The sequence below is a fragment of the Myotis nattereri genome (genome assembly GCF_964212035.1).
Source record: "Myotis nattereri genome assembly, chromosome: 1".
In the NCBI taxonomy this organism is placed as follows: domain Eukaryota; kingdom Metazoa; phylum Chordata; class Mammalia; order Chiroptera; family Vespertilionidae; genus Myotis; species Myotis nattereri.
Window position 1 is genome coordinate 24,644,426 of NC_138075.1, and position 26,024 is coordinate 24,670,449.

Genomic DNA, 26,024 nt, shown 5'->3' on the forward strand with positions numbered 1-26,024 from the left:
GCCTGGAATGTCCACTACTTCTATCAGTTCCCTCCCTCCTTACCCCCATCTGGGACATCTAAAAAAATTATTTTAGTACCCAGTCTGTCTTCTCCTTTGAATAACCTTCTTTGATTCCACAGATTTGACCATGCCTGCTTTCTGATATCATTATACACTAGAGCAGTGGTCATCAAACTGCGGCTTGTGAGCCAAATGCGGCTCTTTGGCCCCTTGAGTGTGGCTCTTCCTAAGCCTTAGGGGTACCCTAATTAAGTTAATAACAATGTACCTACCTATATAGTTTAAGTTTAAAAAAATTGGTTCTCAAAAGAAATTTCAATCGTTGTACTGTTGATATTTGGCTCTGTTGACTAATGAGTTTGCCGACCACTGCACTAGAGGCCTGGCACATGGCATTCGTGCACTGGGGGTGGGGGCGGTCCCCTCAGCCCGGCCTGTGCCCTCTCACAGTCCAGGACCCCTCAGGGAATGTCTACCGAGGGGTCTGTAGTGCTGCTGCGGAGGCAGGAGAGGCTCCCACCACTGCCACTGCGCTTGCCAGCCATGAGCCCAGCTTCTGTGGGAGTGCACTGACCACTGGGGGGCAGCTCCTGCATTGAGCATCTGCCCCCTGGTGGTCAGTGCGTGTCATAGCAACTGGTCATTCTGCCTTTCAGTCGATTTGCATAGTAGGGTTTTATTATATAGGATTGTTTTCAGTTCTATAGCACTCATCACTGTATTATTTATTTTTTGTTTATCTGAGTGTCACCTTTCAATGGGCTGTGTGAATTCAAGTACAGTATTTCCACTGTCTGGCATATAATAGGCTCTCCTCAGATGTGTGGTGGTGATGGAGATGATGAGTCCGGGTGGATCACACAGCTCATTCAAATAAGGCCATTCCTTCCCTACCGAGGAGTGTTGGGTTTGGACACACACAGAGGAGAATGGTGGACGTTTCTTTATCTTTCCTTGTCCCTTCTAGAAGCTGCTGCTCCAACTTTTAGTACCTGATCCCTTTTGATATATACTTTTTATGATGTTTTGATATTTATTCTCAGCCTTCACTTTGCTTTTGCTTTATTTTGCTTATATCCTTGGAGCAGTTAGAAAGAAAGAAAGCTGTTAAATTGCTATTACAAACTCCCACTCTCCTGTTTTCATTCCATCACAGGAGAAATCATATATCAGCTTTTTCCCATGTGATTCTTATGTGCAAAAGAAATCTTTTCTTAGCAGTAAAAATAATTCATGTTATAACAATATTTTCAACAGTTTTTTAATTCTCCTATGTCTCCAAAATGTCTCCATGCATTTAATGTCAATTAAAAACTAAACTAGTTCTGTGTTAATCCTGGAAGAAAAAAATAATGGTTTAAAGGAAGAATGAAAAATTATTGGGTTTTTAGCATGAAAATTTCAGATGATCAAGGTCCTGCTGTATACATTGGGGTTACACGGTAGTAGAATGGTCAGCATTTCAATTTAGACTCATGTATTACTTCCTACTCTAAATACACTCGTAGAAGCTACTTGTGGTGTAACTCCTTATGTGTTTAAATTTATCTGACTTGTGATTTTCTTGATTTATTTTTTAAATGAGTAAGAAATCTACTTATTAATTCTTTGCCCTTTATGGAATGTGTTATCTTGGTTTTAATATATCCCCCCCCCACCCCCCCGTACTTACTTTTATTGTATTGTTTTGCATTGTGTTTCTAAAATAATGGCTTTGGCTTGTCTTTTCCTGAATGTTTCTGCAGTTTGGTTTGAGTATATGGCTTTGGGCACCTCTCCTGGACTCCATTTGTACATGTGAATTTTGGAAGGCAGAAGTCAGTGTTTTCTATGGAAGATGACTTTTTAAAATATACATTATATGTGTGTCTCTCTCTCCTTTCTTTTTGGTTTCTCTTAAAAGACTGGAAAGAAAGCTGTTAAGGCAGTCCTGTGGGTATCAGCAGATGGACTCAGAGTTGTGGATGAAAAAACTAAGGTAAAACTTTTACAAGCTTAAATGTAACTGCTCATATGTCTTTTTAATTCCTAATGATCATTTATAGTGCCATTAAGCAGTTGTAGTCACTCTGTATCCTTCACTTTGTCCAAAGTACAATCTTCTGAGACTAGTTAATGTTTAGGAAGCCAATTAGCTACTCATTTACCTTATAAAAAATAGAATTCTCTCCGCATTTTGCCCTACATGACGCAGCATGTTTAGCCTACCAAGCATTTTCACTTAATGTTAAGATCTGAGTTCTATTTCTGTTGTTACACATTTTAAAAAAATGTTTAACCCCACAAATTTGATGTAAAAGATGATGGATCTTTTACCACAGTTTAAAAAATATTTTTAAATATGATGGACCACATTAGAAATTTCTTCTTTTTCCTTAATAGAACTCTGTTTTTAGAAAGTGATGTTTGAATTGATTGCTATTTAACTGAAAACCCAATTTAAATGAAATCTTAAGAACTAGTAAATGGCTCATTAGATTAAGATTTACTTAGAATCTACACAATATTTCAAATCAGAGGTAGCATTTTGCATTTGAAAGAATGTGACCCTACATACATATAAGAATAGAGACATATGCCCTAGCAGGTTAGACTCAGTGCCTAGAGGATCGGCCCGCAGACTGAAGGGTCCTGATTTTGATTCTGGTCAAGGACATATAACCTTGGTTGCAAGTTCCCTGGCCCTGGTTAGTGTGCATTCAGGAGGCAGCCAGTTGATGTGTGTCTCTCTCTGTCTCTCCTCCATCTACTCTCTCTAGAAATCAATGGAAAAATATCCTCGGGTGAGGATTAATAAGATTAGAGATGTAGACTCTTCCCTTAGAGAGCATATAGTGTTATATAAGTATATTAATCATTAATTTAAATTTCCTAAGAGACGTAAAGTCTGGAGAAATTTTAGCAAGAAGGCAGTTTTTCAGAAAAACTGAAATGTCACCTGACTTGGGAGAAAGTCTGACTGGTAGAGAGCAGTTTGATGGGTAACTTACCAGATACATTTTAAGTGATTTAATATAACTGCATTTTAGTTATTTTGACCTTCCATCAAAGGCTTTTTCTTAAGTTCAAGAGAAGTGGTAGTGTTAAATGTACATGAATCTTGAAAACAACGATCATTTTATTTAGATTATTTTTAAGAACTTATAAGTGTTTTATATGAAATTTGTACATGGAGGCTGTTTTTAATTGCTTTGTACAATAGAGAAAGTGTTGTTTCCCCCTGGTGGTTGCTTATAGCACTGACACTAATTAGTTCTTTCCACACAGAGTGATAATAATAACCGGTGGATTGTCACTCATGGACCTATTATGAGTGGAAAAGAAATTTTGCAATCTGTATAGTCTATAAAGGGATCATATTTAGAATATATAAATAACTCCTACATATCAATAAGAAAATTACAGACAACCCAAAAGACAGTTTCTTTGCTAAAGAGGAAGTTTATAGTAATCATAGTTATGCAAAATAAAATCATAATGAGCTGCCAAAAAAAATTTTTATTTTTAAATCTTAAAAAAAAAAATTAATTTGTTTTTAGAGAGAAACATCGATTTGTTGTTCCACTTATTTATGCATTCATTGGTTGATTCTTGTATGTGCCCTGACCTGGGTTCGAATTCACAACCTTGATGTATTGAGATGATGCTCTAACCAACTAAGCAACCCGGCCAGGGCCAGAGTTGCAAATTTTTTAAAAAATTGACTGGCAAGTTTATGGAGCAACAAGAACTCTCAGCAATCCTATATAAAAGCCATTTGATTTAATTTTATGTTTTACAGCCTCATCTCAGCACCTAGCGATTCTAGGCCATGAAAATATCACACAGAAGAGCCTCAGAATCTCCAGATTTTTAAGAACATTTTGTGTAATGTTTATACTATGCATATACTGGGTCATTCAGCAAGTATATAAACAGAAAGTCCTCAAAGTTTAATCATCAGTAAGTTAATAAATACATAGAAATTTTGGGACTGATGTTATTAAATAAGTTATATGGAAATTGGATTAAATGTATTGATTTACATATATTGCACATTGAACATGGACTCTACCATAATAAAATTATAATCAGCAAGCATGTTTTAGAACATGAAGATGAGGTGAGAGAGGCCTCTGGACAAAGGACTTCATGGGATCTCTCTAAGGTCAAATTCTTAGTATTCAGACTGCTGGCCTCAGATCTAGCTATTCCATAGGTTCAGTGCATTAGGTGTGAGGATTCCGTATTATAAAACGAACATTCTGTGCTTTTTCTGAGAAGGTTGAATAACCTCATAATTCTCTGTTCCTTTGTGTTTCCCTTTTTCAAGGACCTCATAGTTGACCAGACAATAGAAAAAGTTTCTTTCTGTGCACCAGATAGAAACTTTGATAGAGCCTTCTCTTACATATGTCGTGATGGCACCACTCGGCGCTGGATCTGTCATTGCTTCATGGCTGTCAAGGACACGGTGAGTTCAACCTGGATTTCATCATGACTAGCCTCAGTCAGCAAAGCTCCTTCCGGGTTGGCTCAGTCAAGCACTTTGCACTTGACAAGTACGTGCTGTTACAGTACTTGTAAGTGCCTACACTAGTCTGCTTTCGTTCCTTTTATTCAAGTAATCCACACTCTTGGTGTGACCTTGCAACTCACGGAGCAAGATGACTGACTAGGTGAGATCCATGGTCATTAAAGGAAAGTAGAAGTATTCTGGAGAGGGTGGCTGCTACACTTTATTTGAAACTTTTCATTATTAGAACCATTTTCAAGATCTTACATGTATTTATTTGCTAAGACATCTGGGTAGATGATATTGGCATTTGAAAGGTGCTTATAAATTTATTTGCAAAGAAACTCCACTACAAATAAAAGAACTGAGTTGGAGTGTATTTCCAATTAATTAAAAAAACAGAAATACTAAATTATGGTATAATGAGTGTGCTAGAAATTGTTACATGGTAGAAATTTTTTATTTTGTTTAAAAATAGAGAATAACCTAATGTATCATCCTTCATGGAAATTACCTAAAATTCTAATATGAAAGATGTCTCTTACATGTTGATGGTGATTTTAACTATAGTTATAGTACAGCATTGAGTGTATAATTCCTGAGTTTTTAAAAGTCAGACAGAATGAGGCAGAATAGCCATTCACAAAGGTTACAACTTAATACATCCTTGGCAAGGTTTAACCTTAGAGTGGTGACCATACTCTAAAATTGACCAAAAGATTTTTTTTTTTTTTTAAGTTCTTGGAGACAGTGGTATAAACAAATATTAAGAGCTCAGGCTCTGAATCTGATATGGGTTCCAGACCTGATTCTGGTTCTCACTAGCTGTGGAGTTTGTAGCAAGTTACTTAACATTCTCTAAGTCTTAGTATCCACTGCTATAAGATGGAGATAACAGTTGCAAAAACTAACTTAGATTAATGAATTTAAGCATTCTTAGCATAGGATCTGGCCCATGGTAACTGCTCTCAATATAGTGATTGTTTTTCCTAGCCAGTTTGGCTCAGTGGCTAGAGTGTCAGCCTGTGGACTGGAGGGTCCCAGGTGATTCTGGTCAAGGGCACATGCCTGGGTTGCGGGCTCTATGGGGGGGGGGGGGGCGTGCAGGAGGCAGCCGATCAATGATTCTCATCATTGATGTTTATATCTCTCTCTCCCTCTCCCTTCCTCTCTGAAATCAATAAAAAAAAATTTTAAGTAGTGACTATTATTATTAAAGCTATTTCTCCAACTGGGTCTGGGGTGGAGCTTGAGGAGGGATCTGTCTTCAAGAACTTCTGCCTGAAACCTAAAGAGAAAGAATAAGCTTCCTTGGCCTATACCTCTGTCCTTATAATAGAGCTGTGTGCAAATGCAAACGGGTTCTAAGACTCCTTCGGTACTCTATCCTATTCTATGCTTTCACGCCTACCCTTATATCATCCTATTAAAAAGTTAGAAACTCATGTGGTTTCATAAAAAATAAGTCTGTCAGTCTTTAAGCAGTCATGTGAAATTTTACATTTTATAGTCACTGAAATCTTAACAGTTTATTGTCATGTGAAATCTTACAAACAAAAAGCAGTTTTTTGGTTTTTATTGGAGAGAGTGGGAGGGGAGAGGAAGAGACAGAGAAACATCGATGTGAGAGAGACACATCAATTGTACGTGCTCTGACCAGGGCCTGGGATCGAGCCTGCAACTGAGGTATGTGCCCTTGACCAGAATCGAACCCAGAACCCTTCAGTCCGCAGGCTGACGCTCTATCCACTGAGCCAACTTTTGCATGTGTGTGGTTGGGGGTATAGTTGGAGCTAAGAGAGAGCTAGAAGAATATAGGGAAGGTATAGGAGAAAGCCTGAAAGCCCTTTGGGTCTAGAATGGGAAGGGGTGCTTGGGAATAGTATTCAGAAAAGGAGGGGGACTGAGAAAGCTAAGCTTTCCTTTGCCTGATTCCCTTTTCATCGCTGGAGTTGTATTATTTATTCGAAGTTTTAAGTTTGCACCTTTTATTCCTAGACATGTTGACAGTATATTTAAGCTCCTGAACCTTGCCCTGCCTTTCCAGTGGTTCTTAGAAATGCTTGGTAAATATTTCCACTGTTCCCCTAAATAGCAAATAGGGTTTTGCATTTCAAGACTTAGAGCTTGAAACCTTCAGCAGTATCTCCTAACCTGATGGCACAGCTACTGTGAGTGACTGAGGGAGCCTCACTAATAATAAGAAGGTCTCAGTGACTGCTCACAAAAGCACAGGTTGCCGATTGTCACTTTACCCAATGCCTGTTACAGTAAAGTATCATAGGTATTACCTAAGGTAATTTATTCATTTAAATTAATTTGGCATATTAGTATATTAAAATCTAGGTTAAGCTCCCAACATTTTGCCTTGTGTAAAACAGACTTATTTGTGGTCCAAACTCATTTGTAATTGTTGGTACAGTAAATCTAAAAACGTTCTGTGAACCTTCTGTTATGTACAGGGTGAAAGATTGAGCCACGCTGTAGGCTGTGCTTTTGCGGCCTGTTTAGAACGTAAGCAGAAGAGGGAGAAGGAATGTGGAGTGACTGCTACTTTTGATGCCAGCCGGACCACTTTTACAAGAGAAGGATCATTCCGTGTCACAACAGCCACTGAGCTAGCAGAAAGAGAGGAGATTATGAAGCAAATCCAAGATGCCAAGAAAGGTACAGTCTGTTTTACTACAGTGTGTGTTTATTAAACAGTTTTCCCCAGAGGGTTAATTTTTTGAAGCTATCAAGGCTAAGCTTTCTCACAAAGAGAACTCTTAGCAATATGTGAAGAACTTAAGAACAAAGCTGGCCCTGGCCAATGTTGTTCAGTGGTTGGAGTGTCAGCCCACACACCAAGGGTTACAGGTTCAATTTTTGGTCAAGGGCATCTACCTGAGTTGCAGATTCGATCTCTGGCCCGGGTCTGGGCACTTGCAGAAGGCAAGCAGTCGATGTGTCTCTCTGACATCAGTGTTTCTGTTTCTCTTTTCCTCCTTCCCACTTTCTTCCCTCCCCCACCTCTCCCTCTGTCCCTTCCCCACTCTGTAAAAAATCAATGGGAAAAATATCCTGCGTTGAGGATTAAAAACAACAACCAAAAGCTGAAAATCTAAACAAAGTCCTTTCCTTTAGAGTAGTTTGTTTAGTGGCTTTGAAACTGTTTACCCTTTTTATTATGTTAAGCTACCTGGGGAAGCTAAGAGTGCAGCTGAATAAGCTGCAAAGACATTGCCCTCCCTGTGTTTAAAAACAAAATGGAGAAAATCTGTTCCTGGAGCAGATTTTTAATTCAGATGCATCTGATCTGTGTGAGAAGCAGATGCTGTCAGGAACCTACATCTTGCCCTAGCCGGTTTGGCTCAGTGGATAGAGAGTCGTCCCTCAGACTGACGAGTCCCAGGTTCGAGTCTGGTCAAGGGCACGTACCTTGTTGCGCTCTTCATCCCGGCCCTGGTTGGGGTCCTATGCAGGAGGCAACCACTCAGTGTGTGTCTCTCACATCCATGTTTCTCTCTCTCTCAGTCTATTAAAAAAAAATAAAAATCCTTAGGTGAGAATTAACGACAACAACAAAGAACCTACATCTTAAAGGAAGAAGTACAAATCCCAGGTCCAGGCTGCAAAGGCCCTACTGACATGCTGCTGGGTGCTACTGTTCTCACTATATTATTACTGCTTTTTAGTGCTTTTGTGAAAAAAGTTCCTAGATTTTTAGAAGCTAGCCCCTAGCTCTTTCTCCTATAGCCCTGTTTATTTCAGTGTGTGATTTTTGCAGAATGTTTTTTCAGGTACATATGGCAGCGTAGTGGGAATGTACACATGCCTGTACAGGCATTCAAGCTACTCAAGAGTCTGTTGCCTAAAGTTGGGTTGGGTGTATAGTGAGAGGGCTTGGTGAAATGCTTTGCATTCTTGTGTATAACTGAGGTTGAAACAAATATGGCATATTTTGGAATTAAACAATTCAGTTTAAATATAAATTAACATAATTTTGCTATTTTTTACCATATTCTTTCAGTTCTAAACCAGCCATTTTGGGTAACTTCATTAATCTAATACTGACCCAAACAGCTCTAATTTTTAAGACCAAAAAAAGATACATGTTTTTATTTGAAGCTAAATTATTCATTTTGTGATTACAGTGGGACCTTGACTTAACGAGTGTCCCGACTAACGAGTTTTTCGAGATAGGAACCGTCTCTCGGCCGATTTTTTGCTTTGAGTTGAGAGCTAAAATTCAGGTTACGAGCCAGCTTCAGATACCCCACCGCTAGTTGGCACAGCAAACGTCACAGTGAACGCTACAACATCAGCCCAGCATCACGTGTCTCACTCGTTCACTTTTGATTTGACATACGAGTAATTTGAGTTACGAGCTCCATCACGGAACAAATTAAACTCGTAAGTCAAGGCCCCACTGTAGTTCATTTCTCATAAGCATTTATGCCAGTATCCTAAAGAATAAGAAACACCGTGTTATTTTTATTAGGAAATTTAATATGGGCAGCTGTTATTTAGTGTGCTCGGTGACCTTCTGACTGGAAGCGTGTTCTTTAACACCACCACATAATACTTACTTCATGCTCCACACGGCAACTGCCAAAGTGGTAGCATCCCAACAGCTATAGAGGGGCTGGGCTGTGAGGGGAGGAAGTGCTAGAGATTTTCCACATGCAGATTGGGTCTCAGCTGGTACGCACATGGAAATAGTCTTATATTTAGTTTATTCCAATTTAAAATTTTACTTCTGTATGCTTTTATTCAAATGAACCATGATGCATATTGTCCATGATTGAAAGACTGCTTTATGCTATTCTGTAACATCTAATCAAACTTATACTTATTTAGACTTTTCTAATTGCCACTCCCAAAGTCCTCCCCCCAAACAAGTAAGCAAACAAGCATTGGAAACCATAAATCAGCCTGGCCAGCGTGGCTCTGGTTGAGTGTCGTCCTATGAACTAGGAGGTCATAGTTCGATTCCTGGATTGCAGGCTGGATCCCCAATGTAGGGTGTGCAGGAGGCAGCCAATCAATGATTCTCTGTCATCATTGATGCTTCTATCTCTCTCTCCCTTTCTGAAATCAATAAATATGTGTGTGTGTGTGTGTGTGTGTGTGTGTATTTTAAAGAAAACCATAAATCATCATTCTTTAAAGGACTTCACATTAGAAGTTCATCTGTACTATTTTTTTAAGCTTGTTCAAAGGCTTATATTATGAATCACTGCATGAAAATCAGATCTGTGTGTCTCAGTAGCTATATCATGGGACATGTAGTAGGTTAAATCTTTTATTTGTTTGAAAAATAGATCTGAGCCTTGCTTTTAACCTGTCTTTTAAGAGACATTGGGAAGGAGATGGGTAAAGGACCTACAAGGGTTTTTGAGTTCCTCAGTTGTATAAGCTCCAATTATTTGAAGACATTGCTAAGGTCCTCTTTCTCTTGCTTGACCTTTAGCTGAAACAGACAAGACAGTTGTTGGTTCATCAGTGGCCCCTGGCAACACTGCCCCATCGCCGTCTTCTCCCACTTCTCCCACTTCGGATGCCACTGCCTCTCTGGAGATGAACAATCCTCACGCCATCCCGCGCCGCCATGCTCCAATTGAGCAACTTGCTCGCCAAGGCTCTTTCCGAGGATTTCCTGCTCTTAGCCAGAAGATGTCACCCTTTAAACGCCAGCTTTCCCTGCGCATCAACGACTTGCCTTCCACTATGCAGAGGAAGACTGATTTCCCCATAAAAAATGCAGGTAATGCAGCATCCACCTGACTCACTGGTGCTCTAGCACTGAAACAATATTGTCACTTCCGGTCGAAACACTAATCCCACCAAACTAGCCCTCCCTCGCCCCCCAGGCTGGTTTATGGTTATATGTATCTTGTATCATTTCCCATTGGGAGAAAAACTGAGGTTCCTGGAGGGAGATGTGAAGCATTCATTTCTCTTCAACAGACAAGTAGTAGAGCCATAATGGGAATTCCTAGCCTGAGCTATAAGATTTGTGGTTTGTCCTGATGGAAGTGTACTTAACTGCCTCCCAGCCAGCCTGCTTCCAAACATCAAGGGTCTCAAGTTTCCATTCTTATCCTGCCACTTGGGACCCAGCAGGGAATTAATTATAAAGATAAACAGCATCACTGTCAGATGTACCAAAAGAAACGGATAAGTGCTCATTGTTCTTGTGGCTGGTTGGCTCCATAGGGAGGAAACTCTAAACAGGCTTCCTGTATGAATCTGAGATCTGTTGTTCATCAGAGACAGTGGGCTTGCTCACACATATTCATTACCTTTCAGAACTGCCACACAGTCCTTTGTGTGGCCTCTGTACAGCTGAGCCAGCCCCGGTAGTTCTATCCTCATCATAAGACCCGGAGCTAAAGTGTCAGATCTGGTCAGTGCTTTTATTGGACTCTATTTCACTTCACTCTGAGACACACCCAGCCAGTGCTTCCTCAGAGCGTGAGGAAGCTCTGTCTCCATAGGCCCTCTCACTGGTGGTGGTATAAAAGTACAGAGTTAAGTTCTCTTGACACATGAAACTGGGCCTAAAGAACAGTTCACTAGACGATTACTGAGGGTTGGTCCAGCGCTCAGCTCCTATAAAAACGGAAACTCCAGATGCTTCAAGTACCTGTTTTAGTTTCATTCTGGAGCAGATAGGAAACAAAAACTAGCATTCTCTTTTCACAGTTGAGCAAATAAAGGAACAGCACACATTTATCTTCCTCGGTGACACCCAAGTATCCCAGAGTCAGCATTAAGAACAAAGCCTCAAGAGTCCTGGACCTCAGTTCACTTTTCCATGTTTTCACAGTTACTATACTTTGTACTTTGGAGGAAAATGAGAGTGATGACATTATCATGGATTATCATAGAGAAAAGGACTGCGCATCCACTGGTGCCCTTGACTTTAACCCATTTTCTGATAGTTACTAAATAGCTTCAGAGCTTAAATCACACCTGTGAACTGGTTGGAAGACAAACAGGTCGCTCATGTCTTCCAGAAACTTCTAGCTAACATCTTGGCACAAAAAGGAATCTGGAGATTTGCAAGGGAGGAAGATATACATCAGTACATGAACTATTGACATTTCATACCTCCTGACCTGAAAAGCCAATGAAATAGTGGACAGTAATTTTTTTTAAGCTGCTTTTATAGCCCCACCTGTCAGTTGAGACTTTCCCTTTCACAAATAAGGGATACAGTATAAAATGCCACCTTGTACCATACTGTTATATTTGGATTATTGAGTGTTTCTGTCTGGAGCCATTTTCTATTTGTCTTGCAGTGCCAGAGGTAGAAGGGGAAGCAGAGAGTATCAGCTCCCTGTGCTCACAGATCACCAATGCCTTCAGCACACCCTCCGAGGATCCCTTCTCATCCGCCCCAATGACCAAACCAGTGACAGTGGTGGCACCACAGTCTCCTACCTTTCAAGGTTAGTGCCCTGTTAGCCTGCTCAGCTTTTCTCTCTGATACTGGCATTTTATGATGCTGCTCACTAACTATAAGTTGGCATCCTGAGTTTTCCGAAAGCTGGTCAGACCCACTCATTTCCCTGTTTGATGTCTCAGATGGATTCATTTCCCTGTTCAACAGTGTCCTTGCTCTTTGTTCCCCTTCCTGTTTCCTAAGATGTCTGCATTCGTCATTTTGCATGTACCTACCTGTCATTCATCCTATTCTATTAGGAGCTATAGTCCCAACCGACTGTTTCATTTGCCCCTTCACTGTTAAAAGTCAGAGTATCCAGCCAGTTCTCCAGCCGCAGCAGTCATCAGAGTTGGTTCTAGGTTATTCTTTCTTTAGCACAGTGGTTTTCAACCCAGGGTGATTTTGCCCCTCAAGGAAAGTCTGGCATTCCTTGTCTAGAGACATTTTTTATTATGGGTTTCGCAACTTGGTAAAGGGTGATTGCTAATGGCACCTATGTAGAGGCCAGAGCTACTGCTGAACATCCTTCAGTGCACAGGCTAGCCACCCTCACAACAAAGAATTATCTGGTCCAAAATATCAATAGTGCCAAGGTTGAGAAGCCCTGGACTCATCTAGTCTCTACCCAGTCTTAGGAGGCTCCTACAGAAAAAGGTACTTCTTTTGGCTCTTCAGTCCATTGAACCTTCTATAACAAGTGTCCTAGAATTTGACTTTGTGGCATTGAAGAGTCACTAAAAGTTGTTGTTTTAAGAGTTACTGAGTTAGCAGTTACTGACTCTGAGGTCAGCAAAGAGTCTGTATTACTTAAATTACAGACTTAGAATTTGACCTCCTTATAATTGCCATTTCTTCATTTCATTTGAGAGAGAGCTCAGAAAAAGCTTTACTGTGAGAACAGTCCCCAGCTCCTGTTGGAGTAAACTACAACATGTTTTTCCTACAAGGAATCTCTCTTTAAAAAATAAACCTTTATGCCTTTAAAGTCATGTGTGCCAAATAGCTTTCCATCTGACAAATATTTATAATATCAATAATGATAGGCACAATTTATTGAGCCCTTGGTGCCTCCTGCCACATCATGGTAAGGACTCATGCATGTTCTCTCTCTCTTAATCTCCACAACAACCCTTTGAGGTAAGCATTACAGATAAGGAAAATGAGGCTCAGAGAGCTTAAGTAAATTGCCCAACTTGCACAGCCAGGATTTAAACCCAGGTCTTTCTGAATATAGTACCTGCTACATTCTACTGACTATATGCCTATTCACAAGGCAATGAGTGTAAAACTGAATAGAGCATGGTCTTTTCCCTGCCTTTCAGGGGCTCCCAGTCATAGGGTAAGCTAGTTTTTTAGACAAGCCCTGGTAAATAGTACCAAAGCCACAGCAGGGTTGCCTCGTCCTAAAGAGGGAATAGTGATAGTGTAGGCAGGGGAAGGTACCTGCTTCTGTGCTCCATAATAAATATGAATGATAGATGGACTGAGGAGTAGCAACTGATGGAATAGATGCCCAGAGTACAGGAACAAGGTCTCAGGAGCTTTTGATAAGGGGAGACAAGAAAAGAATAGTAGGGGCTTCAAGATATTATCAACATTACCAAGGAGGAAAAAATCTTCCAAAAAAGGAAGATAAAATTAATTATGTAGTTAATTATAGATTTATTAAGCAAATGAAAACATATACCAAGTTTGATTTCTCATCTGTAATATGGGGATAATACCAGCCTTACTAGGTTTTTGAGAGAATTAAATGAGATAATGCACACTAAAGTATTATTAACATAGCACCTAAAACAGCGGTTCTCAACCTGTAGGTCGCGACCCCTTTGGGGGTCGAACAACCCTTTCACAGGGGTCACCTAAGACTATCAGAAAACACATATATAATTGCATATTGTTTTTGTGATTAATCACTATGCTTTAATTATGTTCAATTTGTAACAATTAAAATACATCCTGCATATCAGATATTTACATTACTATTCACAACAGTAGCAAAATTACACTTATGCAGTAGCAACGAAAATAATTTTATGGTTGGGGGTTACCACAACATGAGGAACTGTATTAAAGGGTCGCAGCATTAGGAAGTTTGAGAACCACTGACCTAGAACATAGTATGGAATCATTATATTTATCCCATTGTTGTTACTATTGCTATAACTTGGTCTTTGGGAAAGTGATAGGAGAGGGAAATGCTTTATATACATCGTTATGCCAAAGGCTATGCATTCGCTTTTTGCTGCTTGTAAGACAAAGCCGCTCTCTTCAATTTAATTTGAAATTGTTTTTCTAGGCTTTCATTTCCTCTCTCCCCATACACATAGTGTCCTAGAACAGTCATTTGACTCCAGATAGCCATTTTCATTACAACCTCTAATTCCCTCTTTGCCAAAAGGTTTGTGTATCCACTACAAGATGGTATGGTTATCCCAACACCAACCCTTCTGTCTGTTCCATCAGTATTGCACATTGGCCTGACTGACCCAGCTCCAACAGGTCACCTGTGCACCCTGCATGAATTAACTCCATTGATGTTGTCTGCTCCCATTGTAGCTAATGGCACTGACTCAGCCTTCCATGTGCTTGCTGCTAAGCCAGCCCATACTGCTCTAGCATCCGTAGCAATGCCTGTGCGTGAAACCAACCCTTGGGCGCATGCCCTTGATGCTGTTAACAAGGGAATTGCAGCCACACATTCGGGTAAGGTGGCCACAGATGGTGGTGAGGATTCTGGGATCAGCTAAGTGACCCTGGTTTGAAAATGAGCCATTTACCTGAGTAGGAACCAGGGAGAAGTGCTTTTAGGAAAAGTATATTCTCTCCTGGAAATAAACTATTAAGAAAGGATGGAGAAGGAGAAAGAACTGAAGAGGTTAAATTGACAGTTCTTAAGACTATGGAACAGAACCACCCATAGAACTTTCATAAAGTACAGATTCCTGGGCCTACCCTGAGGGGGTCTGTCACTGGATTTGGAAATAGGTGGATAAGCCTATAGGGTGAGGGGACCCTGCCTCCCATAATGGCAGGCCCCAAAACAAGAGCTATAAAAAACACTTCATTTTTGCTTTTCTGTACTTTCTAGTTTTTCTATAATGAACATTTAACCATAAAACCAAGAGAATTTTAAACAGTAATAAAGGCAGTTCATCAGGAAGGCAACATGTCAGGAAGCCAGGCAGGGCTCATGAGGTACAGAACCAAGTATTTTCTCTTCATTCTGTTAGAGTAGAAGGTGAATCACCTTGGGCCCTTTGCGCATGTGCAAGGTGGCTTCTGTACCGTAGATGAGCCACAGCATCAGGGAAGGGTTTCCTGTGCCAGCCAGGTGCCTGGTTCAGTGCAGTTGAACCATATCTAGACAGCTCCTCAACGTGGCTGAGACAGCAGCATGATCTGACACATGCTGCCACGAAACTCCTCTGCTAGTAACAGATTATTCCACTAGAGGGATTTGCTCCACGTTAGGGTCATTCAAATAACCAAGATCATCAGGTGAAGAAAAATGCTCGGAAAGACTGACTCTTTTCTCTCTCTCATGTTGGTTCCAGGGACCGAGTGGGGTCAATCTTCTGGTGCTGCCTCTCCAGGTCTCTTCCAGGCTGGTCACAGACGTACTCCCTCTGAGGCTGACCGCTGGTTAGAAGAGGTGTCCAAGAGCGTCCGGGCTCAGCAGCCCCCAGCCTCAGCTGTCCCACTGCAGCCAGCCCTCCAGCCGCCTCCACCCACTGCCATCTCCCAGCCAGCGCCACCTTTCCAAGGGAATGCATTCCTCACCTCTCAGCCCGTGCCAGTGGGTGCGGTCCCGCCCCTACAGCCAGCCTTTATTCCTGCCCAGGCCTATCCTGTGGCCAATGGGATGCCCTATCCAGCCCCTAATGTGCCTGTGGTGGGCATCACTCCCTCCCAGATGGTAGCCAATGTGTTTGGTACTGCAGGCCACCCTCAGGCTGCCCATCCCCATCAGTCTCCCAGCCTGGTCAAGCAGCAGACATTCCCTCAGTATGAGACAAGCAGTGCTTGTGCCAGTCCCTTCTTTAAGCCTCCTGCTGAGCACTTCAATGGTTCTGCAGCTTTCAATGGTGTAGACGATGGTAGGTTGGCCTCAGGAGACAAGCACACAGAGGTTCCTATAGGCACTTGCCCAGTGGATCCTTTCGAAGCCCAGTGGGCTGCATTAGAGAGCAAGTCCAAGCAGCGTACTAACCCCTCCCCCACCAACCCCTTCTCCAGTGACCTACAGAAGACGTTTGAAATTGAACTTTGAGCAGTCCCCATGGTTTATGTATTTTGTCTGTATTTAGGCAAGGGCAGGGGGAGGGTGAAGGTCAAAGGAGACTTTGTGTTCCCAATAGCACACTTTTCACTAATCCCAAAGGTCCCAAGGAGCATGTCCAGGTGCGGAGTGCTGTGTGGGGTGATTTTTGAAAAAAAGTGAGAAAACCATTCCTAGAGAAGAGCTGTCCTGTGAGGCTAAAGAAGTCAAGAAAATGTTGCCCTTTGTCCCCCTCCTGCCTCAGCCCCTTACAAATCTCTGACAACAGAGAGGCAGATGTATCTGAACAGGAATCTGTATTCAAAGCACATTTAATGGAATATAGAACCCAACGGGAAGCAAAACGATCTCCCTTTCTTTTTTCCAGGCCATGCACCTGCCTCCTCTCAATACTGGCCCATCTTAGAGATTGAGAATAGAATGGCCTATGCTTGGGCCGAGGACAAGAGGCAGGCGGTGCTGCCAGAATCCCAGGAGGGCGCATCAGCAGCTGCCCCAGCAGAGCTATATTTTAGGGGTAAAGTTGAGCTTCCATTTTGAGTAAGAATAAATATTATAAATATATATCAAAAAGCCAAATCTTTATTTTTATGCATTTAGAATATTTTAAATAGTTCTCAATATTAAAAAGTTGTATAAGTTGTAAGTAATCTTGCCAAAGGTAAAAGGGTTAGCTGTAAGAAATTGTACATAAGATTGATTTATCGTTGATTTCTACTGAAGTAAAAGGGGAAAAGCTGGAGGTTCAGACCGGATCCCTCGCTTATTTGGTATCAGTCGTTGTAAGTAGAGTAGCACATTGCAACAACAATCATGCTTATGACCAATACAGTCACTAGGTTGTAGTTTAAATAAAGAAAATGAAAGAGTAGTATTGTCCTGGTTTTAAACCTATGGTGAAATTCTAATATTATTTTAATGGAATCAGTCTAAATATGCTCTATAGAGAATATGTATTTTCTTTTATATATTGCTGCAGTTTCCTTATGTTAATCCTTTACTTGTTTTAACACTAAGGTGACAATGACATCATATGCATAGACTGGAACGCAGGTTATTCTGTTGGTTTGTCATGTGGGTCTTGGTGGGTTTTGTTTTGTCCTTTAAGTGTGTTCCCATGAGTTTTGTGGGGATGGAGTTTCTGGTTTTATTAGGTGTGTGTGTGTGTGTGTCTCCGTGTGTGTCCTCGTCCCCCTCCCTTGTGGACAGAACATCCCGTTGCCAGTTGCAGCCACTTGACCTCTGGTAACAACGTGAGATCCCATCTCATTTTTACTTTTGAACGTTGGCCTTACAATCAAATGTAAGTTATATATATTTGTACTGATGAGAATTTATAATCTGCTTTAACAAAAATAAATGTTCGTGGTAGAAGCTTTTGCCCATAAAGGGCTGTTCTTTCCCCTTTTCTTTATTAGCAGTTGACTTAGTTCTTTCAGGTCTTGTTCACTCTCTCCATTCTGCTGTTGCTGCAGCTCTCTAGTTTGGTGGCTAGAAAATCTTTTATTTTCTAATATATTCTTTTATTATTTTTCAGAGAGAGGAAAGGAGAAAGAGAGAAAAACATTAATTGATCAGTTGCTTCCCACACGCGCAACCCTCTGGTGTACGACGGGCAACATTCCAATTCTCACCAGCCAGGGCTCTGGTATATTCTTATAGTTCATATTTGTATTCATTCTTTAGGCTTTGGTTGATCCTAAATGCATCTCTAATATCATATTCTTGCTGCCTAAAGTGTGGTCTGGACAACAGCATGGACTTCACCTAGGAGCTGGTTAGAGATACAGAATCTCAGCTCCCCACCCTCCTCCAGACCTTGTAAGCAGAATCTGCATTTGAGCAAGATTCACAATCAGATGTGCAGGGCTGGAGCAGTGAGTCTCAACCTTGGATATGTATCAGAATCACTTGGGGAGCATTTAAAATCCTCATGGCTGGGCAGTACTCTAGACCAATTAAATTCAAATCTCTGGAGAGTGGAAGCCCTGGTTCTGTTTTTTAAAGGCTCCCACTGTGGAAGAGGGTTGAGGACCAGTGGTTTAGATTGAGTTTTACTCTCACCTTGAACTTCAGCCCACTAGTCTGTGACTAGTTCTAAGAAGAGCTAGCTAACCTCAAACTTACCTTCTGGAAATATGTTACCAATGGGCCAAATACTGGTTTAATTAAAGAACTGGGGAGTCCAAGAAAATTAGAAATTTTCTAATTTCTATAGCAAAACCAGCCATGGTAAATCAAAGGGAATGGTCCTCAATATTTTTAAATGGAAAGAAAAGATCTGTGCCTTGGCCCATGATAGGTAGACTAATAAGTATCCCTCACTCAGCCAGCATGATCATGATGAATAAAACCTTTCCCTTAGCACCTGTCTTTCCTATGTCTCTGAATAACCTGTGTCACTAGGCCCAGCCAGCCCTCTGGAGGATTTGTAAAAAGTTAAGTGGAAAGGGACTAAGAAGCCACATTGAATCCAGGGCTCGCTCTTTAGAAGCAAGAAATTGGAATTCCTGAGATGCAGAATGACTTCCACCAACTCAAACCATTTCTGAAGCCACTTATTATTACATTGCCCTCCCCTCCATTGGGACCACCATCTTGCTGTTGCTGGTTTCTTTAAATATATATATTTTTTAATTTACTTCAGAGAGAGGGAAGGAAAGGGAGGCAGAGATAGAAACATTAATGATGAGAGGGAATCATTGATAGGTTGCTTCCTGCACACCTCCTACTGGGGATCAAGCCTGCAACCCGGGCATGTGCCCTGACCGGGAATCAAACCCTGACCACCTAGTTCATGGGTTGATGCTCAACCACTGGGCCACACTGGCCAGGCTGCTGTTTTTAATAATAGACTGGCTTTTATCTGGCAGCAAACACTTTGATTCACAGATTCCTACTCGAGAAGGAGTGGCTCCTTGTTGGTCTCGGTACAGAGCAGGCCCGTCGATCAGCTCCATACTGGTGTAAGGCGGTCCTCACAGCCAGCCCTTCCTGTTGGCCTCAGGAAGAGGGCTTCCGGCTCCAGCTTCCCGATGAAAGTAAGCAGCTTTTCCAGTTCTTTCATCCTCAGATAATAATGCAGCTGCCACCCTTTCATACTAAATCCCTAGGTGAGCCTTACCTCATAGTTCACTTTCCTGACAGCTTTCACCAATGTTATGCTGTTAACCATATGCACATATGGGCTTGAAGCTGGTTGCTACTTACTACCTGGAAGGTTGAGAGAGGGACTAGAGCACAGGCCACTGTTTGACCCCAGATGAGATCTAGTTCTAGCAAAGCATCCTTCCCTGTCACAGCGGGAGTTAGGTAGGTGTTAACTAAAATAGTTATGCACCTCCCTATCCAGCTTCACATGAAGCGAGAACCCTGGTAGCTCATTTTAAAACACAGTGAACTGCTCCTGTGTACCAGAAATTATAGAGGGAAGTTGTAAAGTAAAACATATCCTAATCCAAACAGGTTTCTTTCCGTCATGTCAGAGGTGCTGATTGGCCTCTGCTGAGGCTCAACACTGGGTGGGTGGGGTAGGGTGGGGAGCAGTGTCTCCAGAAGATAACTCCCTTGGCAGCCACAGAGGGGAGAGCGAGAGTCTCCCTGCCTTTCTCCCCAGCCCTACGAGTTGTTTCAGAACTGGGGCTGGAGCGGGCCTTCATCCCTGCTGCCAGACTGGCTGCGCATGAGGCTGGGCACGGGAACAGCTGGCACAGCAGAAGCTGGAGTAATACTCATTGCCACAGAGCTGGGCCTGCAGGATGAGCTCACAGTTGGCCAGCTCCGGCTGATCCATGCAATCCCTGCCGGGGTCCCTCGGCTGGGCAGCCAGTGCTGCAAAACAACAAGGGAGAAAGAAAGGGTAAGGAAGCTCTGTGCGCTGAAGATTCTCACCATTTCGTTTCCTTAAAAGTGGCACTGTGGCTGTCAGATTCCCCCAAAATGCAGTTGCTCTGTAACTTTTCAACACCTGTATGTACAACTACAGGAGGGATCACAATTTCCACCCATTCTTTTTTTTTCTTCAATTACAGTTGACATACAATATTATATTCGTTTCAGGTGTACAACATAGTGATTACACATTCATATAACTTAGAGTCTCGAAAAGTCTAGTTCCCATCTAAACCATGCATAGTTATTACAGTATTACTGACTATATATTCCCTATGCTGAACTTTACATTTCTGTGACTGTTTTTATAACTGCAATTTGTATACCTTAATCCCTTCCCCTTTTTCACCCATCCTCCTAAACTCTCTCCCCTTTGGAAATCATCAGTTTGTTCGCTGTATCTGAGTTTCTGTTTTGTTCATTTTTTTTTTTTTCAGATTCCACATGTAAGTGAAATCATATAGTATTTGTCTTTCTCAGTCTGACTTGTTTCACTTAACATAATACCCTCTGGGTCCATCCATATTGTTGCAAATGGCAAGATTTCATTTTTTATGGCTGAGTAATATTCCATTTTATATATATGTACCTCATCTTTATAAAATAATTTAGCAATAGATACTTAGGTTGCTTCCATATCTTGGCTACTAAAAATGCTACAGTGAACATAGGAATACATATGTCTTTTCAAATTTGTGTTTTGGATTTCTTCAGATCAATACCCAGAATTGGAATTGTTGGGTCATATGGCAGTTGTATTTTTAATTTTTTGAGGAACCTCCATACTGTTTTCCATAGTGGCTGTACCAATCTGCATGCGCACCAACAGTGCACGAGGGCTCCCTTTTCTTTACATCTTTGATAACACTTGTTGATTTATTGGAGATAGACATTCTGACAGGTATGAAGTGATATCTCATTGTGATTTTAATTTATATTTCCCTGATAGTTAGTGATGTTGAGCATCTTTTCGTATGTCTATTGGTCACCTGTATATCCTCTGTGGAGAAATGTCTGTTTAGGACCTTTGCCCTTCTTTAATTGGGTTGTTTGGGGGGGTTTTGGTGTTACGTTTTGTGAGTTCCTCATGTATTTTGGATATTAACCCTTTATTGGATGTCTCAATGAATATCTTCTCCCATTCAGTAGGTTGTCTTTTCAGGTTTTTTATTTTTGTTTTGTTAATCCTCACCTGAGGATATTTTTCCATTGAATTTTTTTTTTTTTTTTTTTACGAGAGAGAGAGAGAGAGAGAGAGAGAGAGAGAGAGAGAGGGAGGGGAAGAGACAGATAAACATCAATGTGAGATTGGTTGCCTCCCACATGTGCCCCATCCAGGGCCGGGGAACAAGGCTGCAACCGAGGTATGTGCCCTTGACCAGAATTGAACCCATGACCCTTCAGTCCACAGGCCAACTCTCTACCCACTGAGCAAAACTGGCTAGGGCTCTATTGTTTAAAACTCTATTTTATTTATTTGCACTCTAATTTTTATTTTTTCCTTCCTTCTCACTTTGGGCTTTGTTTGTTCTTTTTTCTAGTTCCTTTATGTGCAAGGTTAGTTTGTTTGAGCTTTTTATTGTTTTTTGAAGTAGGCCTGTATTACTATTTCTCTTTCTCTTAAAACTGCTTTGGCTGTGTCCCATAGATTTTGGGTCATTGTGTTTTCATTTACGTTTGTCTCAAGGTATCTTTTAATTTCTTCCTTGATCTCATTGTCAACCCATTCATTGTTTAATAGCATGTTATTTAGCCTTCATGTGTTTTTGTTTTTTTTCAGTTTTCTTATTTTGATTTCTAGTTTAATACCATTGTGATTGGAAAAGATGCTTGATATGATTTCAGTTACCATTGTGATTGGAAAAGATGCTTGATATGATTTCAGTTTTCTTAATTTATTGAGACTTCTTTTATGGCTTAACATGTTGGCTATCCTGGAAAATGTTCTGTGTGCACTTGAAAAGAATATATATTCTGCTCTAAGGTGAAATGTTCTAAAAATGTCAATTAAGTCCATCTGGTCTAATGTGTCATTTATAATTTCTTGTTGGATTAATCCCTTTATCATTATGAAATGCCTTTCTTTGTCTCTTGTTACAGCTCTTGTTATAAAGTTGATATTGTTTAAGTATTGCTCCCCCAGCTTTTGGGATGGTGTCTATTAGCATGAAATATCTTCTTCCATCCCTTTACGTTGTGTGCTTGTTTTTCTAGCTGAAGTGGGTCCGTTGTGGGCAGCATACATGTGGGTCATGTTTTTCTGTCCATTCAGTCACCCAGTGTCTTTTGACTGGAGCATTTAGTCCATTTACATTTAAAGTAATTATTGATAGGTATGTAGTTATTGCCATGTTATTGTTTTTGCAGTTCTTCGCTGTTCCTCTCTTATTCTCTTGCTCTCTTACAAGTATATGTTGGTGACTTTCTGTAGTATCGTGTTTGGATTCCCTTCTCGTTATTTCTTGCATATCTCTTGTAGATTTTTGGTTTGTGGTTACCATGTGCTTCCGTATGTTTATAGCAGTCTATTCTAAGTTGATGGTTGCTTAAAGTCAAACACATTCTAAAATGACTATAATTTTTACTCACCACCTCCACGTTTATGTTATGGTCATTTTTTACTTCCTTTGTGTGTGTCCCTTATTTTATTACTGTAATTACACATGATCTTCCTACTTCTGCTTTTAACCTTTGTACTAGCTGTTGATCCACTGCCTTAATACTGTTTGCCTTTGTCAGTGAGAATTTTTATTTCCTATGATAGCTTTGCAGGGTAATCTTGGTTATAAGTCTGTGCTTTTCATCACTTTGAATATTTCTTGCCAATCCCTTTTGACCTGTAAAGTTTCTTGTGAGAAATCAGCTGACAGTCTTATGGGACCACCTTTGTAGGTAACTAACTGCATTTTTCTTGCTGCATTTAAGATTCTCTGTTTGTTGTTCACCTTTGGCATTTTAATTATAATGTGTCTTGGTGTGGCCTATCTTGTTTGGGACTCTGCACTTGTATGTCTATTTCCTTTGCCAGATTAGAGAAGTCCTTTGTCATTACTTCTTCAAATAGATTTTTCAATCCCTTGCTTTCTTCTGCTTCGGTACCCCTACGATGCAAATGTTGGTTTATCCTGCTCTAGCCAGTTTTGCTCAGTGGATAGAGTGTTGGCCCTCGACTGAAGGGCCCTGAGTTCGATTCCGGTGAAGGGCATGCGCAGGAGGCAACCAATTGATGTGTCTGTTCCCCTCCCTTCCACTCTCTCTCAAAAAAAAATGGTTTATCCCAAAGGTCCCTTACACAAATTTTTTTTCATTCTTTTTCTTGGTTTTTCACTATCTTATTTTCCAGATCTGGTTCTGTGTTTCATCTAATCTAATGTAGTCTTCACTTTTGACTGGTTCTTTTTTTTGTATGATTTCTATCTCTTTGTTGAGGTTCTTACTGAGTTCATCTATTCTTCCACTGAGCTCACTGAACATCCTTATAACCAGTGTTTGAACTCTTTATCTGGTGGATTGCTTGTGCCCATTTCATTTAGTTCTTTTTCTGGAGTTTTGTCCTGTTCTTTCATTTGGAACATGGCTGTCTCTTCATTTTGGCTGACTCCCTGTGTTTGTTTCTATGTATTAGGTAGGTCTGCTTTGTCTCCCAGACTTGGCAGAGTGGCCTTATGTAGCAGGTGTCCTGTGAGGGCCAGTGGAGCAGTCTCCTTATTCACCTGAGCTGGGCGCTCCAGGAGTGTCCCTTATCTGGGTTGTGTTTGTTCTCCTGTTGTAGTTAAGCCTGATTGCTGTTGGCATGTCAGTAGGTGAGATCGACCCTCAGGCTGACTAGCCATGACTACAGAAAAGCTGTAAGGGCTGACCCCAGGAGCAGGAGTTGCTTTAGCAGATCTCTTGTGCCAGCCAAGTCTGCTCGTCCCGTGTGTTGTTTGTGGAACTGATTGGTGGTACTTTGGTGTGGTCTGAAGCTGGCCACTGGCTGTGTTGGTTCTGGAGGCTCTTGGGAAGGGCTCTGGTGCAGGCCAAGGTCAGCCGCCATCTGTGCCTAGCTTGGGGCTGCCTGATGGAAGCTACAAAGTGATTTGCGATTGGTTGCTGCTTGTGCTGGGCTTGGGGGCACCCAGGAGAGGCTAAGCTGTGAACTGAGGCCAGCTGCCTCTAGTGCCATATTGTGGCCACTTAGTTGAAGCTACACTCCAGGCCAGCATGGGCTGCAGCTTATGCCAGGCTTGGGCCACATAATGGGAGCTACAGGGCACACCAAGACCAGCTGCTGTTTGTTTGGGTTTCTGGACCTTTGGGAGATTTTATGAAAGTTTGCAGCAAGGACAGCTGCTTTCGTGGAAAAGTCACTGGAAGCGGCTTAGGTTGGCTATGAGTTGGTTGGGGCAAACAGTGTTGGCCAGGTTAATGGAGAGCTCAGATTTGGCACCCGCCTCCCACCTTGCTGGCTGGGTGCGGGACTTGCCCTCTCCTACCAGTCTCGTCATGGCTACTTCTGTATATCCTTAGTTATAGGACTTCTGTTCTGTTTCCTCTTCTTCAGGCGGTTCTCTAATTTAGGTATAATTTGATGTGATCGTGGGGGAAGATGAGCACAATATTTAACTACTCTGCCATCTTGACTGGAAGTCATTTTCCGTCCATTTTTGGCCCTGCTTTAGCATGCGGTGATCCTCCCGCTATTCTTTGGCCACATCAGCACAGCCCATTGCAGACTCCCAAGTATTGACTGACTAGATGATTAAACATCTCGAAGTTAACTCCCTACCCTTACTGTTGAGACCTGACAAGCTAAATGCCCTCTGCCTTGGCCTTTAGATTGGGAAGAAGGAAGAGTAGGATCAGCCCTAAAGAAAAACTTTGGGTTGGCAAGTGCTGTTTTGTCCTCTCTCTCACTGCTGGTTTCCTCCCGCCTCAAGGCTTTGTTTATTCAGTAGCCCCAGTTTATCTTAGTCACTTTGTTTCCCTGTTTTTCCTCTCCCGCCCTGAGAAAGCAGTGCGAGTTAGTCAAGGTGACAGGAAAACGGTCTTGTGAGCAATGCTCTAATACTGAGCACAGAGCACTGGTCCCCTCCTTGGCATTTACTAGGAGTTTCTGTATCTTATAAACTGCGAGAGTTTCCGTCTGCTGCTTCATCTTAGGGCCTAAGTGGCCTATCTACGTAACTTCCTTTTTCTTTCTGGAAGGGGCTGTTGCCCGCCTGGCTTGGTCCTGAGTAGCACTTTCCCTAAAGCCAAACCTCTTGGACCTCGGGGAGGCTTATCCCAAAGTACAACAAAATGACCATTGACTATAGAGGTTAAGCACACCCGCTCCAGAGCCAGACTTCTGGGGCGTAGTCCTGGCTCTCCCACTTGCCAGCTGGCTGACTTTAGGCAGATACTCTGTTTCCCCATCTGCAATGGGCACATGAGTGTTTAACTGTTTTTTCCCTGTACTATTTTCTATTTCTAAACAATATTTTAAGCAAAAAGAATAAGTCCTCATAGTAGAAGTATGTCCCTTACTCTAGTACTCTAGAGCAGCGGTTCTCAACCTGTGGGTCGTGACCCCTTTGGGGATCAAACGACCCTTTCACAGGGGTCGCCTAAGACCATCGGAAAACACATATATAATTACATATTGTGTTTGTGATTAATCACTATGCTTTAATTATGTTCAATTTGTAAACGAAATTGAAGGTCACCACAACATGAGGAACTGTATTAAGGGGTCGCGGCATTAGGAAGGTTGAGAACCACTGCTCTAGAGCAAGCCTGTCAAACTCAAAGGCTTACACGGGCCAAATAAACAAGGTTTAAGTTTATGTGGGCCGCAAAAAAAAACAAAAGCTTTGGTTTTCATAGAAACATGCTGAATACGCAGGGCTGAAATAAATGAGCAATCATTAACATAATAGAACATTTTAGTAAAATAT

At 41.5% G+C, this 26,024-nt stretch overlaps 2 protein-coding genes across 3 annotated transcripts in view; one reads left to right on the forward strand and one right to left on the reverse strand.

The window, feature by feature from the left end:
* The window catches only part of NUMB (NUMB endocytic adaptor protein), a 150,913-nt gene extending 133,324 nt beyond the window's left edge, over positions 1 to 17,589 (forward strand). The window contains exons 6-12 of one of the 2 annotated variants that reach the window (XM_081100417.1): positions 1,907 to 1,981; positions 4,316 to 4,456; positions 6,961 to 7,165; positions 9,954 to 10,247; positions 11,788 to 11,937; positions 14,400 to 14,639; positions 15,491 to 17,589. In XM_081100417.1, coding sequence (XP_080956543.1) covers positions 1,907 to 1,981; positions 4,316 to 4,456; positions 6,961 to 7,165; positions 9,954 to 10,247; positions 11,788 to 11,937; positions 14,400 to 14,639; positions 15,491 to 16,206 — 1,821 coding nt within the window. In that variant the 3' untranslated portion in view covers positions 16,207 to 17,589. The remainder of the gene's footprint in view (positions 1 to 1,906; positions 1,982 to 4,315; positions 4,457 to 6,960; positions 7,166 to 9,953; positions 10,248 to 11,787; positions 11,938 to 14,399; positions 14,640 to 15,490) is intronic. The other variant, XM_081100416.1, reaches the window with a different exon arrangement.
* A 2,281-nt stretch (positions 17,590 to 19,870) lies between these two features.
* Positions 19,871 to 26,024, reverse strand: part of PAPLN (papilin, proteoglycan like sulfated glycoprotein) — a gene marked incomplete at its 3' end in the record, with an annotated part of 35,311 nt that continues 29,157 nt past the window's right edge. Inside the window, exon 26 of the mRNA XM_081111941.1 lies at positions 19,871 to 20,046. Within this exon, the coding sequence (XP_080968067.1) occupies positions 19,871 to 20,046 (176 nt within the window). The remainder of the gene's footprint in view (positions 20,047 to 26,024) is intronic.